At 54.0% G+C, this 27,689-nt stretch overlaps 1 protein-coding gene across 7 annotated transcripts in view; it reads left to right on the forward strand.

Moving 5' to 3' along the window:
• Positions 1 to 6: 6 nt before the first annotated feature.
• GPR137B (G protein-coupled receptor 137B) overlaps positions 7 to 27,689 on the forward strand; it is a 92,761-nt gene continuing 65,078 nt past the window's right edge. For all 7 annotated transcript variants that reach the window (XR_006887527.1, XR_006887528.1, XR_006887526.1 and 4 more), the window contains exons 1-2: positions 7 to 638; positions 20,806 to 20,855. Coding sequence is in view for 4 of the 7 variants with exons in the window: in XM_046653850.1 (XP_046509806.1) it covers positions 225 to 638; positions 20,806 to 20,855 (464 nt within the window). In the remaining 3 variants the exon portion in view is untranslated. The remainder of the gene's footprint in view (positions 639 to 20,805; positions 20,856 to 27,689) is intronic.

Below are 27,689 nucleotides of genomic sequence, written 5' to 3' on the forward strand. Positions count from 1 at the left end.
GCGGGGCTGGGGGCGCGCGGCGCTGCCGGGGGTGGGGCGCCCGGGGGCGCGCGGGGGCGGCGGGCGCGCGGCTGCCAATCGCAGACAAAGGCCGCCCAGTGAATCATGTGGTGCCGGGGGAGGAAGTGCGGCTTGTTTTCTTTCCTCCAGTCGCCGGGCTGCGGGCGGAGCGCGATGCGCGGAGACCCCCGCGGGGGCGGCGGCGGGGGCGGCCGCGAGCCCCGATGAGGCCCGAGCGCTCCCGGCCGCGCCGCAGCGCCCCCGGCCCGATGGAGGCCCCGCCGTGGGACCCCCTGCGCAACGACTCGCTGCCGCCCACGCTGACCCCGGCCGTGCCCCCCTACGTGAAGCTCGGCCTCACCATCGTCTACACCGTGTTCTACTCGCTGCTCTTCGTGTTCATTTACGTGCAGCTCTGGCTGGTGCTGCGCTACCGCCACAAACGGCTCAGCTACCAGAGCGTCTTCCTTTTCCTCTGCCTCTTCTGGGCCTCTCTGCGGACCGTCCTCTTCTCCTTCTACTTCAAAGACTTCGTGGCGGCCAATGCGCTCAGCCCCTTCGTCTTCTGGCTGCTCTACTGCTTCCCCGTGTGCCTCCAGTTCTTCACCCTCACGCTCATGAACTTGTATTTCACGCAGGTGAGTCGCGGGAAGCAGCCCCGACGGGCGGGAGGCACCTGCTGGGCGCTCACCTGGCAGGGTGGCCCCCGCGCGGCGCCGGATACGGGGGCGACGGCAGCCGCCCGGGCTGGTCCCAGAGCCACAGGGCTGATGGGGCGGGGAAGAGGCACTGGTCGTGGGGTCGCCTGAGCCCTGTCCTACCTGCAGGTCTTTCTCCCAGGTAACGCCCTCCTGTTCCCGAAAAAGGCAGCGGAGAAGGAAACTCGGGGCTGGAGGCCACAGCCAGTGGGTTTGGGGTCCTCTCTGCGCAGGGCGCGGCCGCGTCTTTGTGCGCACGTCCCAATTGGTACCAATGGGAGGTGTGCCCACCAGAGAGATTTCAGCTCCACAATTTCTCCTCCATGCCCTCATCCCAAAGCACCTAGCTCCCAACTGGGAAGGGTCCTCTGCGCGCTGGCCTCCAGATTTGGGCCAGACGCTGGCAGTTTTGAGTAACGGCAGGGCGGGACTGCTGTGGTTTGGATGAGATGTTTTGAACCTCCAGCCTAGGATCCTGCTGAACTCCGGCTTACTAACTCATTCCACAGAATTGCTAAACAAAACAGCCTGGCTTACCACCAAGCTGCCGAGCTGCTGCCGCGGGAGTCAGGGTGCCGTCGGAGCTCATCTGAGAGCCCACGGGGAGAAGCCGTGAAAGTTGACTGGGGCTCTTTCACAGGCACGCAGGAGGCATTTTATGAGGCATGTTGTTAATAAGCTGATGGGGGAACGTGCGAATTAACTTGGCTTCTGTGGCCATTGACTTAATGAAAGTGCGGTAATTGTAAAGTACTTTGCAAATATTATGTAAAATATTGCATAAAGGTTTAATAACACAAGGCCACCACCCTCATCATCTCTGATTCCCCTTAGCTTTCCAAGCACTAAAATGTCCATTTGCACTAGGCCTCTGCCCAAGGAGAAGGCTCCAAACGTGTCACCTGGTGAGCGTGGTTTAGGAGCTGTCTCATGGCCCGAGGGTTTGTGCAAGCAGGTATTCCATTCCTTTTAACCGTGTCCCTGTTTCCCAAAAGAAAATGTCATTGATTTAGAAAGGAAAGAAAAGAAAAGGTAGAGAATGGATTGCCCTGGTGTGGTGGGAGCCCCTGACTGAAAATTTGGAGGAAATACTTTTGGCTAAAAAATGGCATATGTACTACTTAGTAGCTGTTATACTCTTAGCAAAATGAAGCTGCTGCAGCGCCTTCTGTAAGTCCAATGTATCAGCATATTTTCCAGCCCACGAGTAATGTGTATGATCTGTCCAAATACTACTTTTAAGCCGAAAACCAGTTCAGGCAGTCAGCCACATTGCAGACACTCCAGCTCTTTAATTGGATCGAAAGGGGTGGTTCCAGCAAACTACGAAAGGCAGGTGGGTTGGTGTTACTTCAAGAACTGTGGGAATGGTCATATTGCATATTGAGGCCTTTATTCTTGCCCCTTTTTGAGGGGAAAAAAAAGGGAAACATGGGGTACTGCTGTGGATCTCTGGTCATCACATGCAAATTCTGCCCAGGGAGTTGCGTGAGGGGCAGGCCTGCATGCTTTCTGCACCATCTGCTGGTTGGCGAGTAAATGCTGAGTGAGGGAAAGAGTGACCAGGCCAGCAGCCACTCAAGCTGAGAGGTCCAAGCCACCGCCCAGGCTTCTGAACAACTCTCAGCTCTTTTTTTCTACATGTCTCCAGGGTGGCCGGCGGGAGAAGGTGGTCCCTCAGCGCTGGCATCTCAGACCCTGGCAGAGCAAAGCCATTCCTTGGCTTCCTGACAAATCCTCTTGAGACTCCTGGGGAGTTATAAACCGCTTTCCTCTCGCCTCCCACACGCCTCTCTCAGTCAGGGTTCTCAACCAGGGGAATCACCAGGGGAGCTTGAAGAATTATTGCTGCCTGGGCCCTGGCTCAGAGCAAGTAAATCAGATTTTGCAGGGAAGAGGGTTAGCGGCTCACAATTAAGCATGTCCCATGTGCCAGGCACAGTTCTAAGCGGGTTGTCCTATGAATTCCCCACAACAACCCTCTGAAGAAAGTCCTGATAGGAGGATCAGAGAGGTTAAATGACTCACTCAAGGTCACACTGCCAGTGCACGGTGGAGCCCAGAGTCACACCCACACGTGTGACGTCTGAGTGTAAGGCTTATCCTTGGTGGTACAGCGTTTGAAACCTCTTACAGTGGGAAACATGCTCTACTCTACAGGTAACACCTTGTTCTCCAGGAGCTGAACCTCAGCTTGGGGAGATGCAAAGTATGTATATGACCCAGTTAAGTAACGACTCAAGGAGTGTAAGGGCGCATATATTTAAGGTTTAGGAGACTTGGTGGGACCTGAGTCCTCGAGGAAGAGGTGGGTTTGCACCAGCTCTGGTGGCCAGGAGGCTGGGTGGGAAGGGGGGAAGGGCAGAGGGAAGGGAGCAGCGTGGCAGAAGTTTGGAACTGGGAATGAACTGGAAGGGGGTTCCAAGAGGGGAGGAAGCTTTTCTCTGTTATCACATCCCTTATTCCTGGCCGTGTGCCGGAGGTGTCTTTACTCCTGTCACTTAAGCCTTACTGATAACCCTGTAAAAAGGGTGTCATTACTCTCTTCTCTGAGGTTCAGAGAGATGCAGAAACTTGCCTGCAGTGCCCTGTGGCCTGTGTGGCACCGCTCTGAGTACACGTGTCCTGGACATTGGAGTGCCGTGGTCCAGGCCTTCCTCTCCCTCCACCACCCACCTTGGTGGATGCCTTCGTGCAGTGCACACCCTGCGCAGCTGTAAGCAGCCCCTGCCTGCCAATGACACACATCTTAGGGTAACCCGATAATTGAGCATGCTCAATTTGATTGACTTTTTTCACAAATCACTATTTTAAAATTCTGCTAGGTGAAGTCTCTTTCCACCCCCTAGTGATCTCTCAGGCAGATCCTATAGCTTTCCAGTCATATTCACTTATTAAAGCTTTCCATCCGGCGTAAATCTGTCCGCGCCTATCCAGCGTGGGCCGGGCTTAGAGCTCCAGGGCTTGGAGAGGCAGGATGTGTCCTGTGCTCTTAGCCTCTCCCCTCCCCCTTCAGAACCTGGCTTTCCTGGGGCTGGCTCAGGGAGCGGGCAGGGCTGTCTCAGGTGATTCCCTGCCTTTCCACCTCTGGGCAACTCTGCCTGTCCACCTCTAGGTCTCTCTCTGCTTCTCTGGGTGGCTCTGCCATGTGGCCGTGTCTGCATCCTGAGATCAACTTTATCCTGGCTCCCTCTGCCCATCTTCCTTCCATTCCAGGCCCTTCTTCCAATGAGGCCACCTAGATTATGGGCTGGTGCCAACCGAGTGTCTCATTCCAGGCCCCCATCTGCCCCTTTTCGTTCTCTGTCTGCCTAGGGGCACTGCCACCTGCAGAAAGCCCTGGTGGAAGCAGATAGCGCCCTCTGAGTTCCAGGTGCCCTCAGACCTATGTGGCATAGGTTGGCCTCTGCCATGACTCACTCTCCACAACCCACTTTGCTCTGATGTCTACACCTGATGGGCCTGTGTATTCCCAGCTCAGCAAGCATCTATCCCGGGGGTGGGGACCGGGTCCCCTTTCTTCCTAATCCGCCTGAGCAGTTCCCGTGGAGCTTTCTCCTCACTGACCTGGGGTGAGGGCCATCATCTCCCATGTGACACTGCTCTCCCGCCACTAGGCTGCTGACTCTCTTTCTCCGCTCTCCACCTTCTCATACAGGCTGTGAAGGCGGGGAGGTGGGTGCTGGAAGGACTGGTTCTGCCGACTCTTAGCAGGCCTTGTGTGTGGTGTGTGTCCACCTGATCCCAAATGTTTGGGGCTCTCCCTGGAACACGGAGTATTGAGTACCTGTTGTTTCCAGCTCCGGCCCTGGTGTGAACTCTGGGGGTCAGCCGGGCTCCCGCTCAGGACCTGCTGCCCCAGGAGTCGTGGGGCCAAGGCTTGAACCGCGGCCTTTCCTTCAGAGCCCGTTCTTCTAGCACCATGTTAATTTGCCTTTTTAGTGGGGCTTAGAGTGGGGCAGGGCCCCGAGACCTGAGGCATGTGGGGGTCTCTGCATGAGGTATTGTGGTGCCCCTATCACCAGGCTCTAGAGTAGAGGCTCAGAAGCAAAGGTGCCAGCTTCTGTGCCAGGGTGGCCCTGGGCAAGGCAGGCCTGTCTGCAGAGCTGGGGTGGAGGGTCCTGAGGGGGTGGAGGGTGGTGGTGTGGGAGTGGGCTTGGTAACACCTGAGCGGCTCTGTCACCCAGCTGTTCTCCCTCGGAATTACGCTTCTGCACCGCAGACTCTTGGGGTTCCTGAGTTTGGTCTGATGCAGCAGGCTTAGCTTCTCCCCATTCAACCTTGTCTCAAAGCCTGTGACCAATTCCTGCCATTTCAGTAGGGTAGTTTGAGGAAGGGAAAGGAGAAGTGAACCCTCTTGGTGGGGGAAGAGGTAGTGTGCTTAATGGATGCTGACGCAGGAGCCGGCACTGTATCACGCCTTAGAGGGCAGCCAGGAAGCTGCAAGGGGGCCCTGGTGGGGGCCTGCGGCCCATGGTGGGGGCCTGAGGCCCATGGTGGGGGTCTGTGGCTCATGGTAGGGGCCTGAGGCCCATGGTGGGGGCCTGTGGCTCATGGTAGGGGCCTGCGGCTCAAGGTGGGCCAGCAGAGGCCTGTGAATGAGGAGGCTACTCTGGGAGTGGAAGGGACCCTGTGGGCAGAGCTGGGTTCACATCCTGGCTTTGCCCCTCGTGTGGCTGCCAGGCCAGTTACTGACCTTCTTTACCAGGAAAACAGAAACCATAGTGCCCCCGCCCCGGGCGGGAGCCGGTGAAGGAGGTGCCGTCAGCGCCACATCGCTGCGCTCTTCTTCCCCCTCCGCTGAGATGCTCCTTCGACGTGTCCTGACAGCGGAACCTAGGTTCTTGCTCAGACAGCAAACCACAGTCCTGAAGGTCAGGCCCCAGCTCTGCCTCTGCCCTTTATCAACCCACCATGTCATCAACATGACTTTTGCCACCAGGTTGCAACTTTTATGTTTGTAAATTGGCAGTGATGCATGGCCCAGCCTCAGGGAGAGAATGGAAGTTAGCAGTTCCTCACAACTGCGGCTCCTGAGACCGAGGGCTGAAGGGATCAGAGGTCCGGTGGCTCCGCCCTTCATCTTCCCGATAAGGCAGCTGAGGCCTAGAGAATTCCAGAGACTTGTCTGGGGTCCTGCAGAGCCAGGACGAGGCCCGGCGTCTCTGAGCCTGTGCGTGCTGTGCATACCACCCCCAGCTCAACTGCGCCACAGGCCTTCTCCTTGCTGTTGGAGAACTGGAGGCAGCAGAAGATCCAACCCAGGGACCCTCTCTCCACCCCCGGAAAAGGGAGGGGGGACCTGAGGATAAGACTCACTGTGGCTCTTGGCAGTCAGTTTAATCAAGAAGTGTTTACCGGATACCTATTGTGTGCCCGCCCTAATCGAGGAGTCGTGAAGAGGGAAGCTTCTGGGCCTCCTGGTGATTACAAAGAAGTAAGAAGCTTAGGAACACACAAGGCAAGCCTTTGCCAGTCCCCAAGTGCCTCAGTTACTTCAAAACCAAGACCACACAGTCACACGGGCAGGGAATATGCTTGGCCTCAGCTCTGTGCACCACACCTTGGCCTCCCGGCCCCTGGCACTGGCTCCTTGTGGTCACTCAGTGGGCTCACAGATGCCAGACTTGAGTGTATGTGTGTGCGCGTGTGTTCATTCCTGTGTACATGTGCCTGTGTGAGTGTGTGTGCATACCTGTGTGTGTGTGCCTGTGTGTATGCATGCCCGTGTACGTTTGCCTATGTGAGCGTGTGTGCATGCCTGTGTCTGTGTGAGGGCATGCCCGTGTGCCTGTGTGTGCCTGTATGTGTGTGAGTGCTTGCACATGCACGACCAAGAGAAGTTTCCTTATTGCTTTCAGTCTGCACCCATTACCAGCACCCTAGGAAGTAGCTTCCTAATTTTACTTCTAAAAATTTCCCCCAGGAAGGAGCCTTCTCGTTTTAACAGCCCAGTTGCCCAGGATCTCCCCTCAGCGCACTAGCCTTTTATTCTCTCTGCCCCCTTGTTGCTGCCTCAGTGCCATAGGGTTCACCTGCCAACTTCAGGTGAACCTCGTCTCATTAATGCCCTCCGTGCTTGTGGGAACAATTAGACTCTCATAAGACATCCACCCCCATTGACCAGGAAGTCTTGATTTCCCAACAGCGAGGCCGACCTGCGCTGCCAGCTTTGTCCTTGTGCAACGAGCACAGAGCCGTGGCTTGGGAGCCTCCGTCTGGGTCCCACATGCACTCGCGCCTACAGGGTTTTTCTCCCTGCCTTTCCTGGGTCCCACAAGCGGGGCCCAGCAGGGAGGCAGGAGAATGCACTGTCCGGAGGCTCGGTTCCTTCCTCAGGTGGGTCGCCCAGGGCTGTGTCCAGCAGTCTCCCACAGAGGGCTGTGATGTGTCCCTCGTCTAATTACCCAGAAGCTGACCACCTTGGAGGTGATGGGTGGGGCAGTGTGGAACGGGCTGACAGAGAAGAACATGGACAAAACAAAAGAACATCACTGAGAGAGTCTTAGGTTTTTGCAGCCAGTCGTGATCCCGAGAGCTGCTTTCCTCAGTGGCTCCTGCTCGCCCTGCGGTTCCATGAGAGCAGAGGACCTCTTCCTGGTTTGTGGCGCTGCCTCCGCCCTGACTTTCTGGCAGGTCCATTTTCTCAGGACAGAAATAGCCTCAGCAAACAGTTCGGACAATACCTGGCACGTGGGCATTCACGGAGGTCTGCAAAGGCTTGTCAATATTTTGCTTTCTGTTTGTCCTGTGGCTACAGTTTGGAGTCTGTTAACCTAGGAGGACAGGTGAAGGCCAGGCTGTTTTACTGTACAAGTGGGTTCATGTCCTCAGACTCACGTGCAGAGGCCGCAAGAAACGACGTGGAGACAGGCCCGTGGCAGTGTTTCAGGCCTGTGAGCCACACAGGACCTCTGTTGCATCTTCTTCTCTTTAAACATCTCTTTTAAAAGATAAAAACTATTCTCACAGGCCATACAAAAACAGGCTGTGGGCTGCACTTGGTCCTTGGGACAAGATTAGGACAAACCCAGTGTTTGTCCCCGAGCCCCCACCCCACCTTTATTCTTTTCTTGCTGGGGCAAGTTGGAAATGGGCTTTTAGCTTCTCATCTCGTGGTTAGTGTCCTTTCTGAACAAATCTTATCGATCACCTGCACTCAGGTGTCTGGGGTCAGAGACAGTAAGTTGGGATTTCTGCCTGGAAGGTCCACTGACTCTTGGAAAGGACAGACATAAACAGAGAGTGCCATGAGCCACTTGCCACCGCAGCGCACAAAAGGCAACCTCTCCCCTGCCTGCCGAGGGCTGAGTACACAGACCTGGGGCCTTGATAGGCTGGACATCTTATGACGTCATTGGCACCTCCCTCCCCTTTTAAGGGCAGACATGCTTGCTAAGCTACGCAGTCTGTAATACACAGAGTAAACGTCTACACACAATGGAGTCAGCTCCCTGGGCTACACCCTACCTCATATGCCGCTCTGCCCGCTTCCCACACCTAAGAGCTGTCAGAGGTCACATTGCCCATCAGGTGATGTGATGGTCGTTTCTTGTGCCTGGCCAGTGGCAGACAGAGCAATGAGCGTGAGCAACACTGACTCCCCACGGCCCAGGCCCCGGTCAGGACCGCACTCCTGTCCTGATGAGATGGCGCACTTCTGTCCACGCGGAGGTCCTCGTCCTCCCAGCTTTCACGTGGTAACACAGGTTTGGACTGGAACAAGAAGACTCATTTCATTCATTCAGCAAGTGTGTTTTTTAAACTGGGTGAAATTCATATAACATAAAATTAACCATTTTAATATGTACAACTTAGTGGCATTTAGTGCATTCACATTATTATGCAACTATCACCTCTGTTTGGTTCCAGAATATTTTCATCCCTCCAAAAAGACACTCCATACCCATTAAGCAGTCACTCCTCATCTCCCTCACTCCAGCCCCTGGCAGCCACCCGTCTGCTTTCTGTCCCTGTGGATTTAGCTATTCTGGATATGTCACATCAAAGGAATCATACAACAAGTGGCCCTTCGTGTCTGGCTTCTCTCACTTGGCATAATGTTTTTGAAGTTCATCCGTGCTGTAGCGTATGTCAGTGCTTCATTCCTTTTTAGGCCTGGGGACTCCTCCATTGTCAGCGTGGACACAGTTGTTGACCCGCTCCTCCGCTGATGGACATTTAGCTTGCTTCATCACGGGTTTGTGTGTGCCTGTTATTCTCTAGATGCTGTGCAAACCGGCTTAAGGTCAAACGTGGTTCTGCCTTCATGGGACTTAGCGTTGAGCAGGGAAGACAGACTGGGTAAAGAATGTCTCCTTTGTGCCGTTGGCCGATGTTACTTAGTGACCGTCTTTACAGTGGTGACGTGAAGTATGCAGTGTTTCCAATAGAAGGTTGGGGGCTTAATTCACTCCTTCATCTCTGTGATTCTTCCTCTACGATACAGGCTTTGAAAAGAACCAGTGGCTTTTGCTACTGTTTAAGTATAAGTCAAATTCATTGCCCTGGTTTGTTCCAGCAGCTTCCTGCGGTGCAGACCAACATCAGGCTGGAAAGGCAGTGCTTGGGGGGAAGGCTAGTTAGCTCCCGTTCCTACCCCGGGGCCACACAGAGCCAATGTCAGCCCTCCTCCCCTGACACACGCCTGTGCACAGATCTGATGGCATGTGTTATATCTTCCCCGAGTCCCCGAGCCCTCTCTGCTCAGGGTGGGACACCCCGTTCCTTTCATTGTTTCTGATGGGCTGTGAGTTTGTCCCTCACCATCCTGGTCACTGTCCCACAGGCTCTGCTTGGCAGCTCCAGGGGCAGACTGAGGTCTCGGTTCCAGCAAGCAGTTCCTGTCACTGTGTTACTTCCTCTCAAGGAGGTACCGCCGGCCTTTCTCTCAGGTCAGGATACATGGAGCATCATCTAACACTGTCTTAGTCTGTTCGGGCTGCTCCAATAGAGTATTATAGACTAGGGGCTTAAACAGCAGAAGGTTATTTCTCACAGTCTGGAGGCTGGAGGTCCGAGATCAGGGTGCCAGCCCGGCTGGGATCTGGTGAGGCCCTCTTCCTGCTTGCAGATTGCCGACTTCTCCTGTGTTCTCACCGAGTGGAAGGCAGAGAGGGAGCGCTTGGGGGTCCCTTTTATAAGAGCACTAATCCCATTCATGAGGGCTCCTCCCTCAGGATCCAATCCTCTCCCCAAGGCTCCACCTCCTCATACCATCACATTGGGGTGTAAGAATTTAATGCGTGAGTTTTGGGGGGACACAGACATTCGGTGCATAACAAGTACCAAACTGCTCCCAGCCAGGACAAGAGTTCCAGGAAACCTCAGAATCCTCCTCACTTCTGAAGCAGAAAGTTATTTTGTGGCAGAGGGAAAAAAAAAACAGGCATTTTCACTGCTAACTTATTTTGTCATTTGTGCATAGTTTGCCCCAAGGATCAGGGTACAGTGTGGGACAGGACACACTGCTGCAGTGGCACGGAGGCCTGCCTTCACGGAACCTTCGGGCCTGGCTGGGTGCAGCCCCAGCTGAGCTTCCTAGGCTGAGAACAGTGTCCTCCGTGCTATAATGGGCGAGCTTACTTAAGCACATTTGGAACAAGTATGGGCAGGGCCCCGGCTGGTAAATATGAACTGCAGTTGTGGCCGGAGCGGTTCGGAAACATAATAACCATAATGGTACCTTGTGAGGCCACAGCCCTTTCCATGCATGAGGCTGGAGAGAGAATCCTGCCAGGGAGGCTGGACCGAGTTGTTAGTCTCCACCTGCGCCTGTGGGAGGGTGGGTTTCCAGCGGGTGGCCAGGACCGGGCTGCTGCTGGGGACTGCGGGGCCGCCTCCCTTCCTCCCTTTCAGGTGGGGCCCATGCCCACTTAGAAGCAAGGCTACAGCAACCCTGTGGGGCCGCCCGGGGCGGGGACACAGGCTGCCGTCTGGGAAGGGTCTTCATGTCATCGAGCTTTAAAAGGAGGAGGCCCCCTAATGAATGTCTGTACCGACCCCTTTATCTTCCAGATAGACACGGAGGCCCAGAAATGTGGAGAGTCCATCAGGGCTGAGCAGAGCAGGTTCATGGCAGTCTTTCAGCCACGCCCCTGAATCCAGACTCTCAGGGGACAAGTGGTGACACAGAAAAGCAGGGAAACTGAAGGCCTGTGTTTGGTGTGTCTTTAGGTTGACATTGAGGGCCTCCCTGGCCCCACTGCCCTGCGTGGGCTGCCTGCCTGGCCTGGCTTAATCAGTCCCAGGCTGCTTCGGGGCGGCCTGGCTGGTGTAGGCCTGGTGGATGGAGTCACAGTTCAGGTCATGAGGCCAGGGAGGCTCATGAGCCGATGGAGGGGTGGAGGAGAGAGAGGGGCTCAGCTGGACGGGGGACTGGGAACGGGAGAGGCAGCAAGTGGAGGCTTCTTTTGCGGGACCTCTGCCCCTTTATCATTTACTGGATGGGCTGGGGTTGGGCCAGCTAGGTGTGAGGCCAGCTCCTGTCTTGTGGGCTTCCCAGTGTGACTGTGGGGATAAGACACACAGGTGCACACACACACATGCGTGAGGAGGGGTCTTAGGTCCCCGGTCAGCTGGACAGGACAGTGGAGCTCTCAGGAGGGCTGCAGAAGGCCGAGAATACTCCCACGGTGCTGGGCTTTGCAGACATTCCGAGGAAAGGCAGTGTCGCTCTTGGTCCTGGGGTCACGTGTGAAGATGCTCGCCTGAGTGCTGGGTCCGTGTTCCGGGGTCTGCATGGGCCCAGGAAGCAAGCCCGCCTCACTCCTGGAGCTCTGTGCTTGCCAAGTTCAAAGGCAGGAGGTGACACAGTGAAGATTTGACCCCGGACCCAGTCGCCTCCCTGGGGGCATCTGCACCTAGGCAGCCCCGGACACAGAGCACACACCTTGGCTTCAGGCTGCCGCTGGCAGAATTATGTGGCATCAACAGCATGCTCCTTTTTCTTTCATGGGGTTCCATGGCTTTAAAAGGATGGACAGTGTCTGCAGACATAGAGACGTCGCCCTCGCCGTCTCAGACAGGTGGCCTGAAATGCTAGTCCCCTAGAGCTGTCCCTTGCTCTGCTTCAGGGACCGCTGCAGAAGGGGAGAAACCCTACGTCTGGGTTTCAGGGACTCCGATGGTTGTGTCACCTTGCTCTGGCGAATGAGGATGCTCATGTGGAAACAGAATGAGGCAGCTGACTCATGACTGTCACCCGGGAAGACCAGGGCCAGAGTTTGCATAATTTCCCCAATATATCAGGAAGTGGGCAGCACAGGGGGACCACAAGAGCAAATAGCAAATGTGTCAGTGGTTCCTAACCTTTGTGAGTATGAAAGTTCCTTTTATGGTCAAGAAAGCATCTAGGGTCACAGTTTAGTAGTTGTGTGTTTAGAATCATGGTTTGAGAACATACACAGGGACTAATAATAAGAACAGCAGGGCCAGCCACACTTCCATAAACACTTATGTAGAGTCTCTTAGGTGGCAGGCGTTTGTCTAAATGCTCTATGTGTATTCATTCACCTCATCCTCACAAAATCTTCTGGGGTGGGCTCTATTGTTAGTCTCATTTTACTGAAGAGATGCTTGAGGCACAGAGAGGTTAGGTCACTTTTCCAAAGTCACACAGCTGATAATTGCTCGAGCCTGGATTCAAGCCCAGGTGAGCCAGCTCCAGAGTCCACACCCTTAACCATCTTTAGATGTCTCTGTGCTAGAGATGGACACATAGCTGTGGCCAGTATGTAGTGGAATACTGTGCCTTAGTGAGAAGGCATGAACTAGAGCTGTGTGTTTCAATATCTGTACATTACAGACACGTCATGATGGGTGAACGAGCAAGTTGGAGCAGGGTATGGAAGATGTTAATACCTTCAAATGAAGTGAAAAACCACGTAGTGTTTGTGAATACATGCACACATACAAAGTGTAAGCCTGCCTGGGCGTAACACCACCGAATTCAGAGAGCGGGTGCTTTGCAGACCAGGGAGGATCAGAACCAGGGAGAGATGCTGGGGCCTTCAGTGGTGTTATTTTTATTTATTAAAAATAAGACATGGGCTGGCCTGGTGGTGCAGCAGTTAAGTGCACACGTTCTGCTTCTCTGTGGCCCGGGGTTCGCCAGTTCGGACGGATCCCGGATGTGGACATGGCACCCCTTGGCAAGCCATGCTGTGGTAGGCATCCCACATATAAAGTAGAGGAACATGGGCACGGATGTTAGCTCAGGGCTGGTCTTCCTCAGCAAAAAGAGAGGATTGGCAGCAGATGTTAGCTCAGGGCTGGTCTCCCTCTAAAAAAAAAAAGAAAAAGACTAACAATTGGAGCGTCATGGCAGTGTTAAAGGTTGACTGGGCTCCATGGTGGGTACATGAGTATTGGCTACGTTATTTCTTTGTGTGTATGTGATGTATTTTCTAGTAAAGTTTCAACCCACCATAAATTTGTAACATTTTCAAAGGAATTTGCATACATACTTTTAAAAATCGTGTGTGTGTGTGTGTGTGTGTGTGTGTGTGTGTGTGTGTATGTGTCTCAGTCAGATAGAGGGAGAGAGAGGGAGAGGGCCATGCTGGCTCCTGCAGACTCCAGTCCGTGCCTGGTGCACGGAGTTCCGACCGCCCGGTGTCTGCGAGGCTCCCCGGGGCCGCAGCCCGCCCGTCCGCGGAGCCGCGGCTCGCAGCGCCAGGAGCCGCCCGGGCTTTGGGGGCTGGCCCCTGTTGAGGGCGGGAGCACTGTGGGGCATCCCCTCTGCCTGTCGGTTCCTAAGGGGGCGGCGCCCCGAGGTGGAGACGGAGACGCGGGTCGTGCTCTGGGGGATTCGTAAAAGCAAAATGGCTGCACAGAGCGGTGTGAATGAAGCGCGAGTCTGCAAGCATAGTGCTGCATTCAGTCGCCACAGACGCTGTCTCTGGGGACACAAGAGGTGACTTTTGTTAGTTTTGCCGAACGCACAAGGGACACTGTCATACCCACAAAGAATCGCATGGGCTGTTTCTGCCAGGAGCAGCCAACATGACGTTGGGGGAAATGATTAAGACAGCGAATGCCCTTTTGGGTTAGAGGGAGAGCAACGGGCAGGCGGGGCTCCCAGGGTGGGGACAGACTCGAGAGACCGCCATGGGTTGCGATTTATGGGGGCACCGAGGCAGGTCCTGCGGCTGCTCCGAGAGCCTTTCTGCGGCTGTCGAAGCAAGTACGTCATATGCCAGTCTCCTGCGTCATCGTCATTGGAGAGGCAGAGGGCCTGGGGTCACGGAGGGGGCCCTGAGCTGCCTGGGGCAGGGCCGCGGGTCAGAGCTGGGGGAGGGGGCCCTGAGCTGCCCAGGGCGGGGGACGGGGGACGGGGGGGGGGGGGGGGGGCTGGTCCCGAGCGGGCGCTCCCTCCCCCGGGGCATCCTCCGCTGCGCGCGTCATGTCATGCCCACCTGGGTCAGTCTTGAACAAGGATCAGAGGAGCCAGGGTCCATCAGTGGCGTCCCCAGACCTGAAGTAGGTCTTCGGGAAGTCACCTAGCCTCCCTCTAGTTGGTATTAGTTCCAGGTGGACTTTTTAAAGAGCAGAAATGATGCTGAGACCAAAAGGAAGTTGCGACTGGTGGAAAGGGCTTTTTTTCCGCGGGACGACCGAGCTTATGATGGAAGCTGCTGCTGCTGGCCGCTGTGGTCTTCAGCCCTGCTGGCCTCCTGTCCTCGCATCTTCCCCACCCGCGGGCCTGATGTTATCCCAGGGGAGGGGCGGGGTGGGGAAGGAGGCCGGCCCTCCTTTACTCGCCCTCCCACAAATCTTCTTCCTTTCCCCAAGAGGCAGCTGGGGCTGTCCCTTCACTTCCAGGGTCCATCCTGACCTCCCCGCCCCCTGGGCCCCTGTCCAGGGGCAGGCGGCTGCCTCCTGCTGCGGTCCCCTGACACACCCTCAGCCCCCTCCTTCCTGCCTCAGTTTCCCAGCCGTGTGCCTCCCTCCCCAGGGCGCCTTCCTCTGCCCCCTGCCCTCCAGCCTCTGCCTCCCTCTGCTCTACCGTTCTGGGGCCCACAGGCTGCCACGTTATGGTTGGGTTTCCCACTCTTACAAATGGGTCCTGCACCCTTGGATGATCTCTCTCATTTCACGAGCGCGTGTGGAAGGAGAAGCTGCTGCTCTCGAGCTAACTCTCACTCCCACTTCCTCCTCCTGCAAGCGCCTGGCTGGGCCAGGCCAGGGCCTGCCACCCTTGTCCCCTTGGACCCTCCCTCCGCAGCGTCCGATGCCCTGATGGAGACCCTGGCCTCTCCCTCCCGGCGCCTCTCAGGCCTGACCCCCCGGGTGCCCACTGCCTCTGGGCCTCCTGTTCTTTCTGCTCCTTTGTGTTGCTTGAGACGGAATTCACCCTCTTTACAATCCCCATTTAAGGGCACTGTATCCACAGTCGTGCAACCATCACCACCGCCAATTTTAGAACATTTTTATCAAAGAAACCCTGTGGCCTTTAGCTGTCACTGCCCATTTCTTCCCAACCCCCAGACCTGGGAGCCGCTGGTGTGCGCGCTCTCTCGGATGGGCCTTTAAACCTGCGCCTTGTTTTCAGCGTCTCTCTCAGCCCGCAGACCAGCCCTTTGCTTCTGGTCCCCGCCCTGGCCCTCTGGTTTCTGACCGGATTAGTTCCACGGAAAACCTGCGCTCTCTCCCCAGGGAAGTGCACATCCCTCACCTGGCTTCCGCTGCCCCTGCTGCCCTCCCCGGGGCTCCCAGGCTGCCCTCAGGCCGCCTCCTCCCCATCTCCTCATGTCTCCTAGCACCTCCCCACACCTCCTCACACCACCTCACACCTCCCCACATCACCTGACACCTCCCACATCTCCCACACCACCTCATACCTCCCAGACCTCCCACACCACTCACACCTCCTCACACCACCTCACACCTCCCCACATCACCTTACACCACCCACACCTCCCACACCTCCCACAGCACCTTATACCTCCCACACTACCTCACACCACCCACACCTCCCCACACCTCCCACACCACCTCACACCTCTCACACCACCTCCCACACCACCTCACACCTCCCATACCACCTCCCACACCACCTCCCACAGCACTTCACACCTCCCACAGCACCTCACACTACCTCACAGCTCCTCACACCACCTCACGTCTCCCCATATCACCTCACACCTCTCCACGTGACCTCACACTTCTCTGTATCTCCTCACACCTCCTCACAGCACTGGCATGTCTGTATCTGGTTGTGAGTTTCTCGAAGTCAGGGACCCACTTTTCTTTACTTTCACAATTCTTGAGTCCACATTCAGTGCTCAGTGTCAGTTGACCCATTGTGAACACCACCAATCTGAATGTGGGGACAATTCAAATTTTTATCTGGCCTCGCTTGTTCTTAGCCACTCACACAATCGCAGTCTCCTCTCTCCAATTTTGCGGGTGTGGTTTTGCCCTGAGCAGGCAGAGCCGCACTCCCAGTAGCTCTGTGAACTATGAGGGAGTAATTAATCTTTGTCCGCCTCCCCAGGGGGAGCCGTCTCCTCCTTCCAGCCGAGTTCCTGCTGAGGTCAGTGCGAGCCAGCACAGACTGTAGGAGATGGGCAGCCCGATAAGAAATCCCAGCAGCCAGAGACCGGGAGGCAGCCCAGGAGGGTTAGCTCCGGTTCTGGGCGGTAATCAATCTTCAGTGAAGCCTCCTGGAGCACAGACGGGGTGGGGGTGGGGCGGGAAGGAGAGTTTGGATTTATTTTTTTGAAAACTTGGTCCAGACATTTATGCAGTTTAATGAGGGCAAAAATTATACTGTAATTACATATATATGTATATATATATATTTGCGTGTGTGTCCACCTGCCATTAAATGTGTGGATGGAGCTGCAGGGGTCAGGAGCTGTGGAAAGTAAAGAAATGTTTCCGGTGTGTGTGTGTGTGTGTGTTTGTGTGTGTGTGTATTTATTTATTTGTTTATTTATTTATTTATATATGTCAGTTTAAAATGCCAGGAGTTCAAATACAACGCTAAAGAACTTAAGTTTAAGGATTAACTTGAAGGATAAAGGAGGAGTTTCCAGGCACAGCTTGAATGGGCCCAGCTGAATCCAAGAGATATACTTGTCACAAATTATAAGCAGTGGGCAGAGCTTTATCTTGATGTTGTCGCTTGACCTTTGCTTAGAGAGAATAATCTGATTTCCTGAATATCAGATTGTGCCGTACCTGGGGCTCTTTTTTTCCCTCCAGGCAGAGATGTGGAGTTAATGATGGTATGAGTTTGAGTTTTATGGGGTCTCCCCATCTTTCGTTGCTCAAGTCCTTGTCCAGGGTGGGCCTGTGGGTCCCCGTTGGGGCAGAGCGCTTAACCCAATGGACCCTCGTGCTCAGTGAGGTGTCCATGTTGTGCTTGGTTGGTGTTTGCATTCACAGGCTGAGTATCACTTTAAAGTTATCATTGCTTCTCATTTGTTGTGGTTATTATTACTGTTACTATTATTAAAGCTACAGTGAACATCACCTGTGCTTAGTGCCACAGGGCAGTGTTTCCCAAACTCTGTTCCCTGGAATACTCATCCGGAAGACCTCAAATGGACAAGTAAGTTTGTAACCCTGCTGCAGACCACGTGTTTCACGTGAAGATTCACGGCATAGATTAGCCTCTTAAAGGCTTTCGGAATTCCTGCAGGGAAAAGCTGTTTAGTCTAGCAGTTTCTAAATTTGGTCACTTGACACTTATTTCCAGTAACCTTTATTAATTCCTGATTCTGTGGGAACACCTTGAGAAGCCCTGCCTCCGAATAAATTCTCGTAAGTGGAATTGTTAGGGCAAAGTGTATGATTGTTCATGAGGCTTGAATCCTGGACCAAATATTTCACAGTCGTGTCTGGGAACGCTGTCCTTTATTGTGTTCCGGGAAGGGTGTTCTGGGGTCCAGGCTGGCCTTAGAGGCCATCCTGCCACCCCTGACCCGTTCAGTCTACCTGCCACCAAACGTGCCGATGGAGCTTCAGGGGCCAGGAACTGAGGGAGGTAAAGAAATGTGTCCTGTTTTATTCATAAAGGAGGATGGTGGGGACGTAGGCTGTACTTCCAGTTAAGAGAGTGCACCTGCCTCTGCAGCTGTTGGCTAGGTGTGTCATTCTGTGGGTCCCAGGCCCTGGGGACCTGGCGTTGGCTGAGAGGTGGGAGCCAAGTTAGCCATGAGTTGACCCTGATCTGCCCCTGCTCTCTCATGCCATCCTGTGGGACCAGGAGCTGCGTGTGGAAGATGAGGCAGCATGTGGCCAACGAGGAGAGAAGAGCTGACGTGCCCCGCCACGGGGCTGAGCCCACGTCTCGCAAAATAGTGACCTGAGCTCTGACCGTCAGAGGCTGGAGCCTTTCGGCTTTGCATCTCCTCTTTTCATCTCCTCGGTCCAAGTCTTAGCTCTCCAGGAGACTAGAAGCCTATTGAAGGCAGGACTGGTCATATTTTTCTTTCATGCCTGGTGGCACTTTGCACAGAGTGGAGTCATAGGGCAGGTCCCCTAGTTGGACCACAGCAGAGGGGATGCCATCCCATGGGCTGCCCTGTGGCAGTGCCCGGGAGCACTGCTAGAGGCCACCGTGTGTAAGCGTAAATGGAGTGACTTGAACTGAGTGACCTGCCACTGAGTAAGCCCCGAGTGTGGCAGGATACTAAAACAGTATCTGCATAGTTCCTTGACAAGGTCAGGCACTTTCTTAAGACACTGCAGTTTCTTCCCCTCGCTTTGATTGATATCTGTGAAGTCTCTCACTTATTGAAAGTAGGTTCACCAAGTGCTGTGTAACCAGGAGCGTGCTTCTGAGAGCGGGTGTTGCTATATGTTGGGCGAATCAGTGTTACATGTTGTAACAGAACTTTGGATGGTGTATAAATCTATTCCTTGTTCCTAAGAGAGGTTGTTTTGTAACCTTTCTCCTGTGGCCTGCAGAGAAATGCCAAAGGTGAGTGACTTGCCGAAAATCCCAAGGGAGGTTGTCAGCTAAAGCTGAGCTCAGGACCCTTTTAAAGTAAGAGCAATGTACTCAGGCCATCTATTTGTGTTATTACCAGATACTTTAGTTTATTTATGATGTAAACCCTTACCTCCTCCCTTCTTCCAGAGAAAATTTAGGACAGAGACAAAACTCATGTCAGAAAGCAGATAATTCTGCCATAAGTGTGGAAGGCTTAGCTGTGAAGCTCTGAAAACGTGTTTTTAAAAAGGGGTGGGGGGTGGCTTTGCTTATTGTAAAACCTGTAGGAATTCCTGGGGTTCCTTTCTCTCCCCCAGATGTGGATTCTGTGGGTTGGAGGCCTCGGTTGGCAGCTCAGTGCTGGAGTGGGACATGCGGCGTGAGTGCGTCTCCGTGGGCTTGGCCCGGGACTTGGAGCTGCCCTCGTCTCTGCTCCTAGCACCATACCTGACCTCTTGGTGTCGTCTGACTATTGTTATCACCTGTTTCAATTTGTTTTAAATTAGAGATTACAGAGCTATTCAAGAGTATGAGGTCAGGCTGTTTCATTCTCTTTAGATCAGCATTTCTCTGGAGGTGGTCCTTGGGCTAGCCTAGTCGGAATCACACTGGGTGGGGAGCTTAATTAAAATGTAGATTCCTGGGCCTGCCCCACCTCACCGATGGCATCTCTGAAGGTGGGGCCGTGGGACTTGCATCTTTAACACGGTCCCCAGGTGCCTCTTGTGCACTCCTAAGTCTGAGAGCCACAACTGAAGGCCACGGCAGAAGGTCTTCTAAAGGCTCCCAAATGGAAGTGCCTTCTCCTCTTGCCTAGGTATTCTGGGAATTGGGCCAGAGTCACCTTGGAGGGTCCCCACCCCTTGTGACATCTGCACCAGCAGACTGGGCCGGGCACTTGGGATCCCCCAAGGGTTTTCCTGGGCTTTCTTTCAACCCTCCCTGCAGCAAACCAGTTTCTCGCTGCTTCCTCCTCAGACAAGGGGATCTAACCCCTGTGTGCCCCCGGGTCCCCAAGCTGCCTGCCCCTCCTCCCCTCCCACTTACCATGCTCCTGCTCCCCATCCTCTTTCCTGGTCCCTCACTACTTACACCTCAGGCAGTGGCTCCCCCCTTAGACACATCTTTGCAGGGACTGAGCAAATCCTGAGAGAAGGACCAAGTGCAAAGAGAGCTGAGAAGAGTGTGACTGGGGAGTTAGTGAGGAGAGGTGGGGCCAGGGACATTGCAGCCTGCGGGGCCAGCGCAGGGAAGGCTGAGGCCGAGGCGCAGGGGCTGTGCTTGGAGGCAGGAACGCAGGTCTTCTGGTGCCCCCCAGATCACCTCTGAGAAAGTGTGCTCTCTTTCTACTCTTCCACACCCTTCCTTTCCTTCTCCCAGTGCTGCTCCCCTCCCCCTAAACACTGGGGATCCAGGATGGCAAATGATGAGCATATGTTCTGCTCCTCCACCTTCCTCCTCCAGCCCCCGGCCGGCCCCTGACACCCGAGTGACCGTGACCCGCCTGGGCCTCCCTCTGAAGCTTTGTGCACACACTGTGCGCACACACAGCCATAGCACTGGGCTGGAGCTTGAGCTCACACTTCTCTCTCCTCTTCGCCTTCTCGGAGCCTCCACCAGGCCGGCCGCTGTGTCCTCACAGACGCCTTAGCAGTTGTGCAGGCTGCTGAGGATCTGGAGAAATTCCAGCACACAACCTTTCTCCTGTAGAAAATGATCGAGTTTCAGACTTCCATAGTCCAGGGACCTTTTAAGTGTGCTGCAAAGCGTGAGGTGTGGTAAATGGACACAGTACTCCAACAACATTAATTTGATGCCAGTGAAAATTCTCGTAAAGTATGAGGATGGACTGTTTATCTCTAGGAGAAGTATAGGTTCAAATGTGAATCTGAAAATAAGAGAAGTACTTGGCAGTAGTAGACGAGTAATGGCTTTACTTTTTTTTTTTAACCATTTTTAAATACCTTTATTTTAAAATTGTATGCACAGCCTAAAAAATGTGCCCCTTAACAAACTTTCTCTCAAAGCAGACATCTCAATTTCAGAAACTGCACCCCCACGCCTGGGCACGAAGGGAAAGGGGGTTTCCAAGCGATGAGATCAGCGTGTTGGTGTCATCGTATTGTGTCCCCAACTTGCCATATTTTTCTGTCGTTGCAGGTGATTTTCAAAGCCAAGTCAAAATATTCTCCAGAATTACTCAAATACCGGTAAGTACCCCGGGGCATTTCTCTCTGTCATGGCGGGTGAAAGACTCACATGGCGACCATTTTCCCCTGCTGGGGTTTGCACACGTCACTTCCCTGGGAGCTGCCGGAAGCAGTCCCACTTGCTGAGGGTTGGACTGACAGCGTCGTGTCCATTGCCCCTAAGGGTCGGCTCATTGAATCGTGACCTCCTAGGGCTTGCAGCCCATTTCTCTGTTTAGAAACAAGAGCCTGGTGGTGCCTTTCATCTGAACCTTCCGGAGGCCCTTGTGAGGTAAAGGGCCCCACAGAGGTAAGAAGGTTCCTTGAAGGTGCCAACTGCTGGCCGGGTGTCCCTCCCTGCTCTGAGTGCAGGGGCAGCTGTGGCAGAGCCTTGTCCCTGCAGCCCTGCCCTCCGCCTGGTGGCCTGACCCAGCTCGGCTCTGCTGCTGACTGCTGGCAGGCACTGGTTTCTGGAACTCCGCAGTGCGTTGTACGGTTACCATGACTGGCCGCATTGCCACGCGTTTGGGTCTCCATCCACATCCGGCAGATGTACGGTTGACTGGTACTCAGGCATCTGAGGCAGAGGTGTGGTCTGTGTCCTTGAGAAGTGCACACTCTGTGAAGATGTCCTAAACAACACGCAAACTCCTGGAATCAGGCAAAGCAGCACACGTGACGTGTCGAGAGCATGGCAGTCTCAGCCACAGGCTGCTGTGAACTGTGGGAGTCACAGCAATTGTGTGGACGAAGTGAGGCCTGTGTGTGGCTGAACAGGAGAGGCTTGTGATCTGGAAGGGAGTGCCTTAAATCACAGGCCAAATTCACGTGAAGATGTGGATATACCTCTTTCTCCTGTGGACAGGGTCCCTAGCTTTCCCCAGATTTTCAGAGAGGTCTGTGACTCTCCAACAGCCAAGAACCAGGGGCTTAAAGAATGGTCAGACTGGCCAGAGGGGGAGGGGGACAGAGCGTCCAGAAGGCGTGAGCCGGTGTGGCGTGAGTCAGGGTGTGCTGATGTCCCGCCCAGGAGAGCTCCACTGCTGTGGGCAAACATGTCTGCAAAGGTGGCTTTGACCATTACCTGCTTGAGTCAAAATGAAAATTTAAGTATTTTGTTACTTTGAAAATATGTAAAAATGTAGGGGCCGGCCCGGTAGCACAGCAGTTAAGTTCACACATTCTGCTTCAGTGGCCCTATGTGCTGCTTATCAAGCCATGCTGTGGCAGGTGTCCCACATGTAAAGTAGAGGAACATGGGCACGGATGTTAGCTCAGGGCCAGTCTTCCTCAGCAAAAAAGAGGAGGATTGGCAGCAGATGTTAGTTCAGGGCTAATCTTCCTCAAAAAACAAAAAAGTATACATATTATATTTTATTTAAATGTACCTCATCTTAAAGAGACTATTTCTTTAAAATTCTGGAGGTGTATGTTTTAATCTCCATTTTGTGTCCAAGGAAACTGAAGTTCAGGAAGTTACACAGCAGTCCTCAGGCCGAGAGACGAGTGACGAGACTCGTGGCACAGAAAACAAAGTCTGGGACTGTCAACTGGGACTTCTGAGTCCACCGTGGGATGACATTGGTCCTAAGGAGCACAGTTGACAGTTGCAAGTCCAAGCAGACGACTCCCTTCCTTCTCTCATAACAAAAGAGCTAACCTGTCCTCTGTGTCTGCAGTCTGGCGCTCCAACCCCTCGACCGGAAATGTAGATCTGCTGGGGGGCCTGGGGAGCAGAGAATGAATGAAGATTGGGGTGAGGGGAGAATGCCCTGGTTGGAGCACGGAGCCAGTCTTATCTTGGAAATGGTTGATTGAGGCTGGGGTAATGGTGTCTTCTAGAAGGGAAATGTGAAAGCACTGGTGGGAGAGGATAAGTGTTTTCAAAGTTCTCAAGCCCTGAACACTTGGGGGATGGGGGCTTTCGGCTGAGAAGACATGTGAGAGGATGTGTGCATGGGACAGTACTTGATCCCTGAACTGACAGCAAGAGAGGCTGTGCCGAGTGTGTGACTGCCTCATTGGGAGAGGTCTGAAGAGATGCAAGGACAAGAAAGGGAGCAATGCAGTTGGATCCTGATGTTAAAGGTGGGATTTGTGGGCCCCGGAAGCTAAGAATTTCTTGAAGCCAGGAGGTGAGGTTTCAGTGGGAGAAGCTGTTAACGCAGATCGAGTGACTTGGTTGCCAAGTGTACAGAAATCCTGGGCGTTCTTTGTATTTCGGCACATCTTTAGTCTCCTCTGTTTAGTTCCCGGTTTCTCTTAAGCCAGATGCCACTGTGGATATTTCAGGCTACGATTTATCCCTCGAGATGGTTTGATACTTCGGCTTCAAAGTAGACTGGCTTCCCTAATTTAATCACGACACATTTGAAGTGAGTCACAAGCCATTTGTCTAGAACTATCTGAGACTTCTCACCCCAAGCTACTCCTGTGGCGGTTCTGTGTTTTTGAAGATAATTTATGTTCAACCCAGCCAAGAGCCCTTTTATTTTTCACGTACAGTCTCCCTTTCACTAACACGTCTGCCAGCTCTTTTTGCTGGAGCCGGTGCCCATTTGACTCGGTTTTCCTCTTTCTTGGTCTATATTTTTTAATCTTTGGCTTAAGAAATGTGAACATTGGGTGTGGGAGTGCTCAAGTGTTGAAACATTTTCAACTGTTTTCCCTCCATTTTTTATTCTTTTAATAAATAAAGACTATAACGAGCTGGGCTTTGCTGACGATAACAGGCTTCCGTCTAGCAGGTGGTCCTGTAGGCCCAGAGTAGGATTTGGTAGACGGAAGTCGGGGGCAGGACGGTTTTAGACAGAAAGGTCAGCTTGTGTAAAGACAGGGAAGTGGGGACTCCTGGACGGGTGGGGACAGCAGTAGACTGGCTTAATTAGCACATGTGGCCCTGGGGTGCATGGGATTGGGGGTGCAAGGGTGGGGTGTAAGGCGGAGGTAGATTAGGAAACTGTGACACTGGTTCTGGCCAGAAGGCGTGAGGCGGTGCGGTGGTGAGGGTGGGAAGGGGCACAGCTAGGGGACTGGGAATAAAGAATGTGTTGAACTTGACGCCTGATCCAACGGGAGCGTGGGGGTGGAATCAAAGATCTTTAGCGTTTCGGAGTCTGCAAAAAATTATGGTGGAATTCTGGTCATTAGGAAGGCTCAGGGAAGTGCTGGAGGAGGAAGATTAGGCACTGAACTTTGGACGTGGCCTGGGTGACGGGGCCTCCAGGGCAGGCTCACTGGGACAGGAGGCTGGCCTTAGCACAGAGGCAGCGGCTGAGACAAGAGCTTTCTGAACGTGGTTGGACAAAAGCTGCGAGTGAGGGTGCAGGAGGGAGCGTCTGTGCCCTGGACGAGGGCATAGAGGAGAGTCGAGAGGAGAGGAAGGGGAAGCGGGAGGGGAGGAAAGGGAAGCGGGCCTCCGTGGCCTGGTGGTGGGGAGGATGCAGAGCTTGGGGGACTGTGGAGCCAAGGGAAGGCAGCTCCGGCAGGTGGGGAGGGTGCAGGTCTTGTGGGCTCAGAGACCGCGGGGTCAGCAGGGGCCCGGCAGAGCCCAGTTACCAGGGGGAGTGTCTGTGGAGGAAGTGATGGTGGGAGGAAGTGAAGCCTTTTGCTGAAAGTTGCTGTTAAGAAGGGTGAGACCTTGGGGCTCAGTGGGGGAGGTCGGAGGAGAAAGTTGACACCAGCTGCAGGCTCCTTGGATCCTCAGAGCAGCTCCTTGATGCAGGACGGGAGGCGTCCCCTCTGCCTCACAGATGAGGACATGTGCCGAGAGCCTGCCACGATGTCGCAGTTCTGTCTCCACACCGTTCTCTCTGTCACGCCAGGCAGATGAGGGCAGGGGGAGGGGAAGAAAGGAGGGTGAAGGCGAGGCTTGGTGGCCATTGTGTGACAATCCAGGATGGAAAGGGCGGCAGGGAGCCACACCACATGAGCGCTCATGGGTGCCGCACCCTCTGTATGGCGAGCTGTGCCTGGCTTCCTCCCCTTTAGCCTTTCGGTACTTTCCCAACATCCTCTAGTGGTCGTGTATTACTTTTACAATAAAGAGGAATAAGAATTTATATCCACACTAGTGTTGAAAACAACAGCCACGAGGAGTCATCTGGAAAAGCTAAATATCCAGATTGTGCCTTGTCCGGAGGCTCATTGCTGTCATATGGATAGAAAGTGTGGTGCACACTAGCAAGGCTCCAGAAACAATAGGGCTGATTCCAGAAGCTGCATGATTCCATCCTTTTGTGTTCTTCACAAAAGCACAGCAGATAATGATAAAACAATAAAAAATAAAAACGCAGATTTTTGGTGACTCCCAAATGATGCTGCCGTTGTCTCTCTCTCCATGCCTTTGATTTTCCCCACCACTGTGAGAACAGGGAGGAGAAAAGGTAAAAATCATAATAATTCACTGTGAGCCGGGCACTGTGCTGACTGCCCCCAATGCATCCTTTGCCCGGCCCCCTCAACAGCCCTGCGAGACAGGCACAGAACTCCTGCCTTGTGTGGTGTGGAGGAGGAAGCTGGAGCCGGGCCTGGTTTGGTACCTGGCCCAGGCTCACACACACATTGCACAATTTCCTGATTAAGGCACACCACAGGCTTTACAGGAGATTGCGGGAAGAGAAGCAACAGTCCTGCATCAAATGAAGGCTGTCCATGTTGCAAGATGCTCCTGATCTCAGCAATGGGGAAATGTGAGCAGAGCGTCCTAGACTTGAAGGATAGGGCAGCCTGCTGGGCAGTTCCCCTGAGCCCAGCATGGCCTTTGGGCGCTGGGGACACGTTGGGGGCTGCCGCTCCTGAGCTCAGTCTGCCCTGCATACTGTGGAGGTAACTACCAGCAGGTGTGACAGGGAAGGACAGTGGGCAGTAGGGAGCGCCGCTGGCTCCTGGTTTAAGGAGAGACTTGTTGGTTGAGAAGCAGCTGGCCTGAAGGAGCTGGGGGTGAGCAGTCCGTGGGGAGGGAGCAGCAGGGACCGTGACACTCCGTGAGAGATTGAGGTGGGTTGGGAGGGCCTTGACCAGTGATCACGTCCTGTGAAAGAGCCTGTCCTTGGCAACTAATTCATGTGTACTTTAACAAAAAAATTTGTGTGTTTGAAAAGCTTTGAGTGCATAACTACACCTGAAGTTGAATCTCCGAGACTTCGAAGCATGGCCCACTCCACCCTCAAGGGGTGCAACTCCAGGGCCCCCCTTCACACGAGATGCTGCCGCAGGACAGTGAGTGGAGGCTCTGACCACCCCATGCCCCTCTTGTATATCTCTTGTCTCCTTTCACGGCCCCACACTGTGTCCAGCTCCCGCCGTTCCCCATCATCATGCCTCAGGCCTGCCGCCCTCCTCGGCTCCTTGGGGCCGCCAGCTCCCCTGCCTGCAGCCCCTTCATCCGTCCAGGCTCCACACTGTGCCCAGATCATCTTTCTCAGACCCAGACGTGGCCACGTGTGTCACTCCTTTGCTTATCAGCCTTGTGTGTTCCCCGGTGTCTCCTGACCCGGGTTTCTCTCCACCCCGTCCACCTCCCCTGCGGGCCTGTGCTCAGGCTCAGCAGACCCTGGCCAGCCCAGGCGGAGCGTGCTCTCTCTTGCCTTCCCTCTGGGTACCCAGCAGACTGTCTGCTCTGTCCCTGCCCTGTGCTCTGTCCATCCCCCCAGCATCTTCCCGCCACGCTGCTGCCCATGCCCCAGCCATGCCTTCTCATCTCCTCATCTCAGCATCCGCCCATGGAGTAACAGCCCCCAGTCCTCTCTCTCTGCCTTGGAAGGTGCGATTCTTCAATTTTAGGTTGTTCTCCCTAGGAAGGAGGAGATCTAATGACAGCTGCGATGGAGGGTTTAGAGGAAAGAAAAGCGCGGCCCTTGCCCAGATAGTGGATGAAATGCTTTTGTGTTCACAATGCACATCTCCACCTGGACTGACACTTTCCTTCTTCCTTCCCTCCCTCTTAAACGTATTTATTGAGCTCCTGCTATATACAGTGTGGATCGAGTCGGGTAAGGAAAGAGCCAGAATCTCCATCTTCATGGAGCTTGCTGCCTAGGTGGAGGCCGGCCTCCATCAGACCGTTGTCCGTATGCTTTATTGTAAGCTGTGACAATTCTGTGAGGCTCGAGTCCAGGGGATAGGAAAGCAGATATCAGAGACCTGATGGGGCGTGTGTGTGTCTGTGTGTGTGTGTGTGTGTCTGTGTCAGTAAGGGGGGTGCAGGAGAGAGTCAGGAAAGGCTTCTTTGAAGAAGTGATATTTGAGCTAAAATCTGAAGGATGAGAAGGAGTGAGGTAGGCAGAGTTTCTTTGGTAGAATTTGAGTTCTGGAAATTGTGTGAGAGACTTTGCCCATGGATAGTAAATTATTAATAACAAGACATAAAATCTAATTCAGATTAGCCTGGGTTAGGGGTTTATTGCATCACCTTGACATCTGAAGGCAGGAGGTTCAGCTGCAGCTCCAGCTTTGCCCTCCGTCCCTCCCCCTCCCTCCCTGTCCCTCTCTCTCCCCCTCCCCCTCCTTCCCCTCCTCTCCCTCCTCTGCCTCCTTCCCTCCCTCCCTCACCTGTCTCCTGTCAGTGGCATGATGTCTGGAGCTGGGACTAGAGTCCAGGTTTCTGTGTCCCAGTCTCTGATGCCTTTGAAGACACCAACCTCACTCTCTCGCTTCAAAACCGTTTCTGATGGATGGATTTCTGCTTTTGGGCTCGCACACATATTCAGCTCAAACCAGTCTATTTTTGAGGCAAACAAGTCTGTTCTTTATTTGCATGCCTACTGAATGATGTCTACCTGAAGTAAACGTGATACGGACAGTCCTAAAGAGAAACTTGAGGCTGCTGATTTTGCTCTTAGTAAATCTGAGAAG

Source organism: Equus quagga, chromosome 2, assembly GCF_021613505.1.
Source record: "Equus quagga isolate Etosha38 chromosome 2, UCLA_HA_Equagga_1.0, whole genome shotgun sequence".
In the NCBI taxonomy this organism is placed as follows: Eukaryota; Metazoa; Chordata; class Mammalia; order Perissodactyla; family Equidae; genus Equus; species Equus quagga.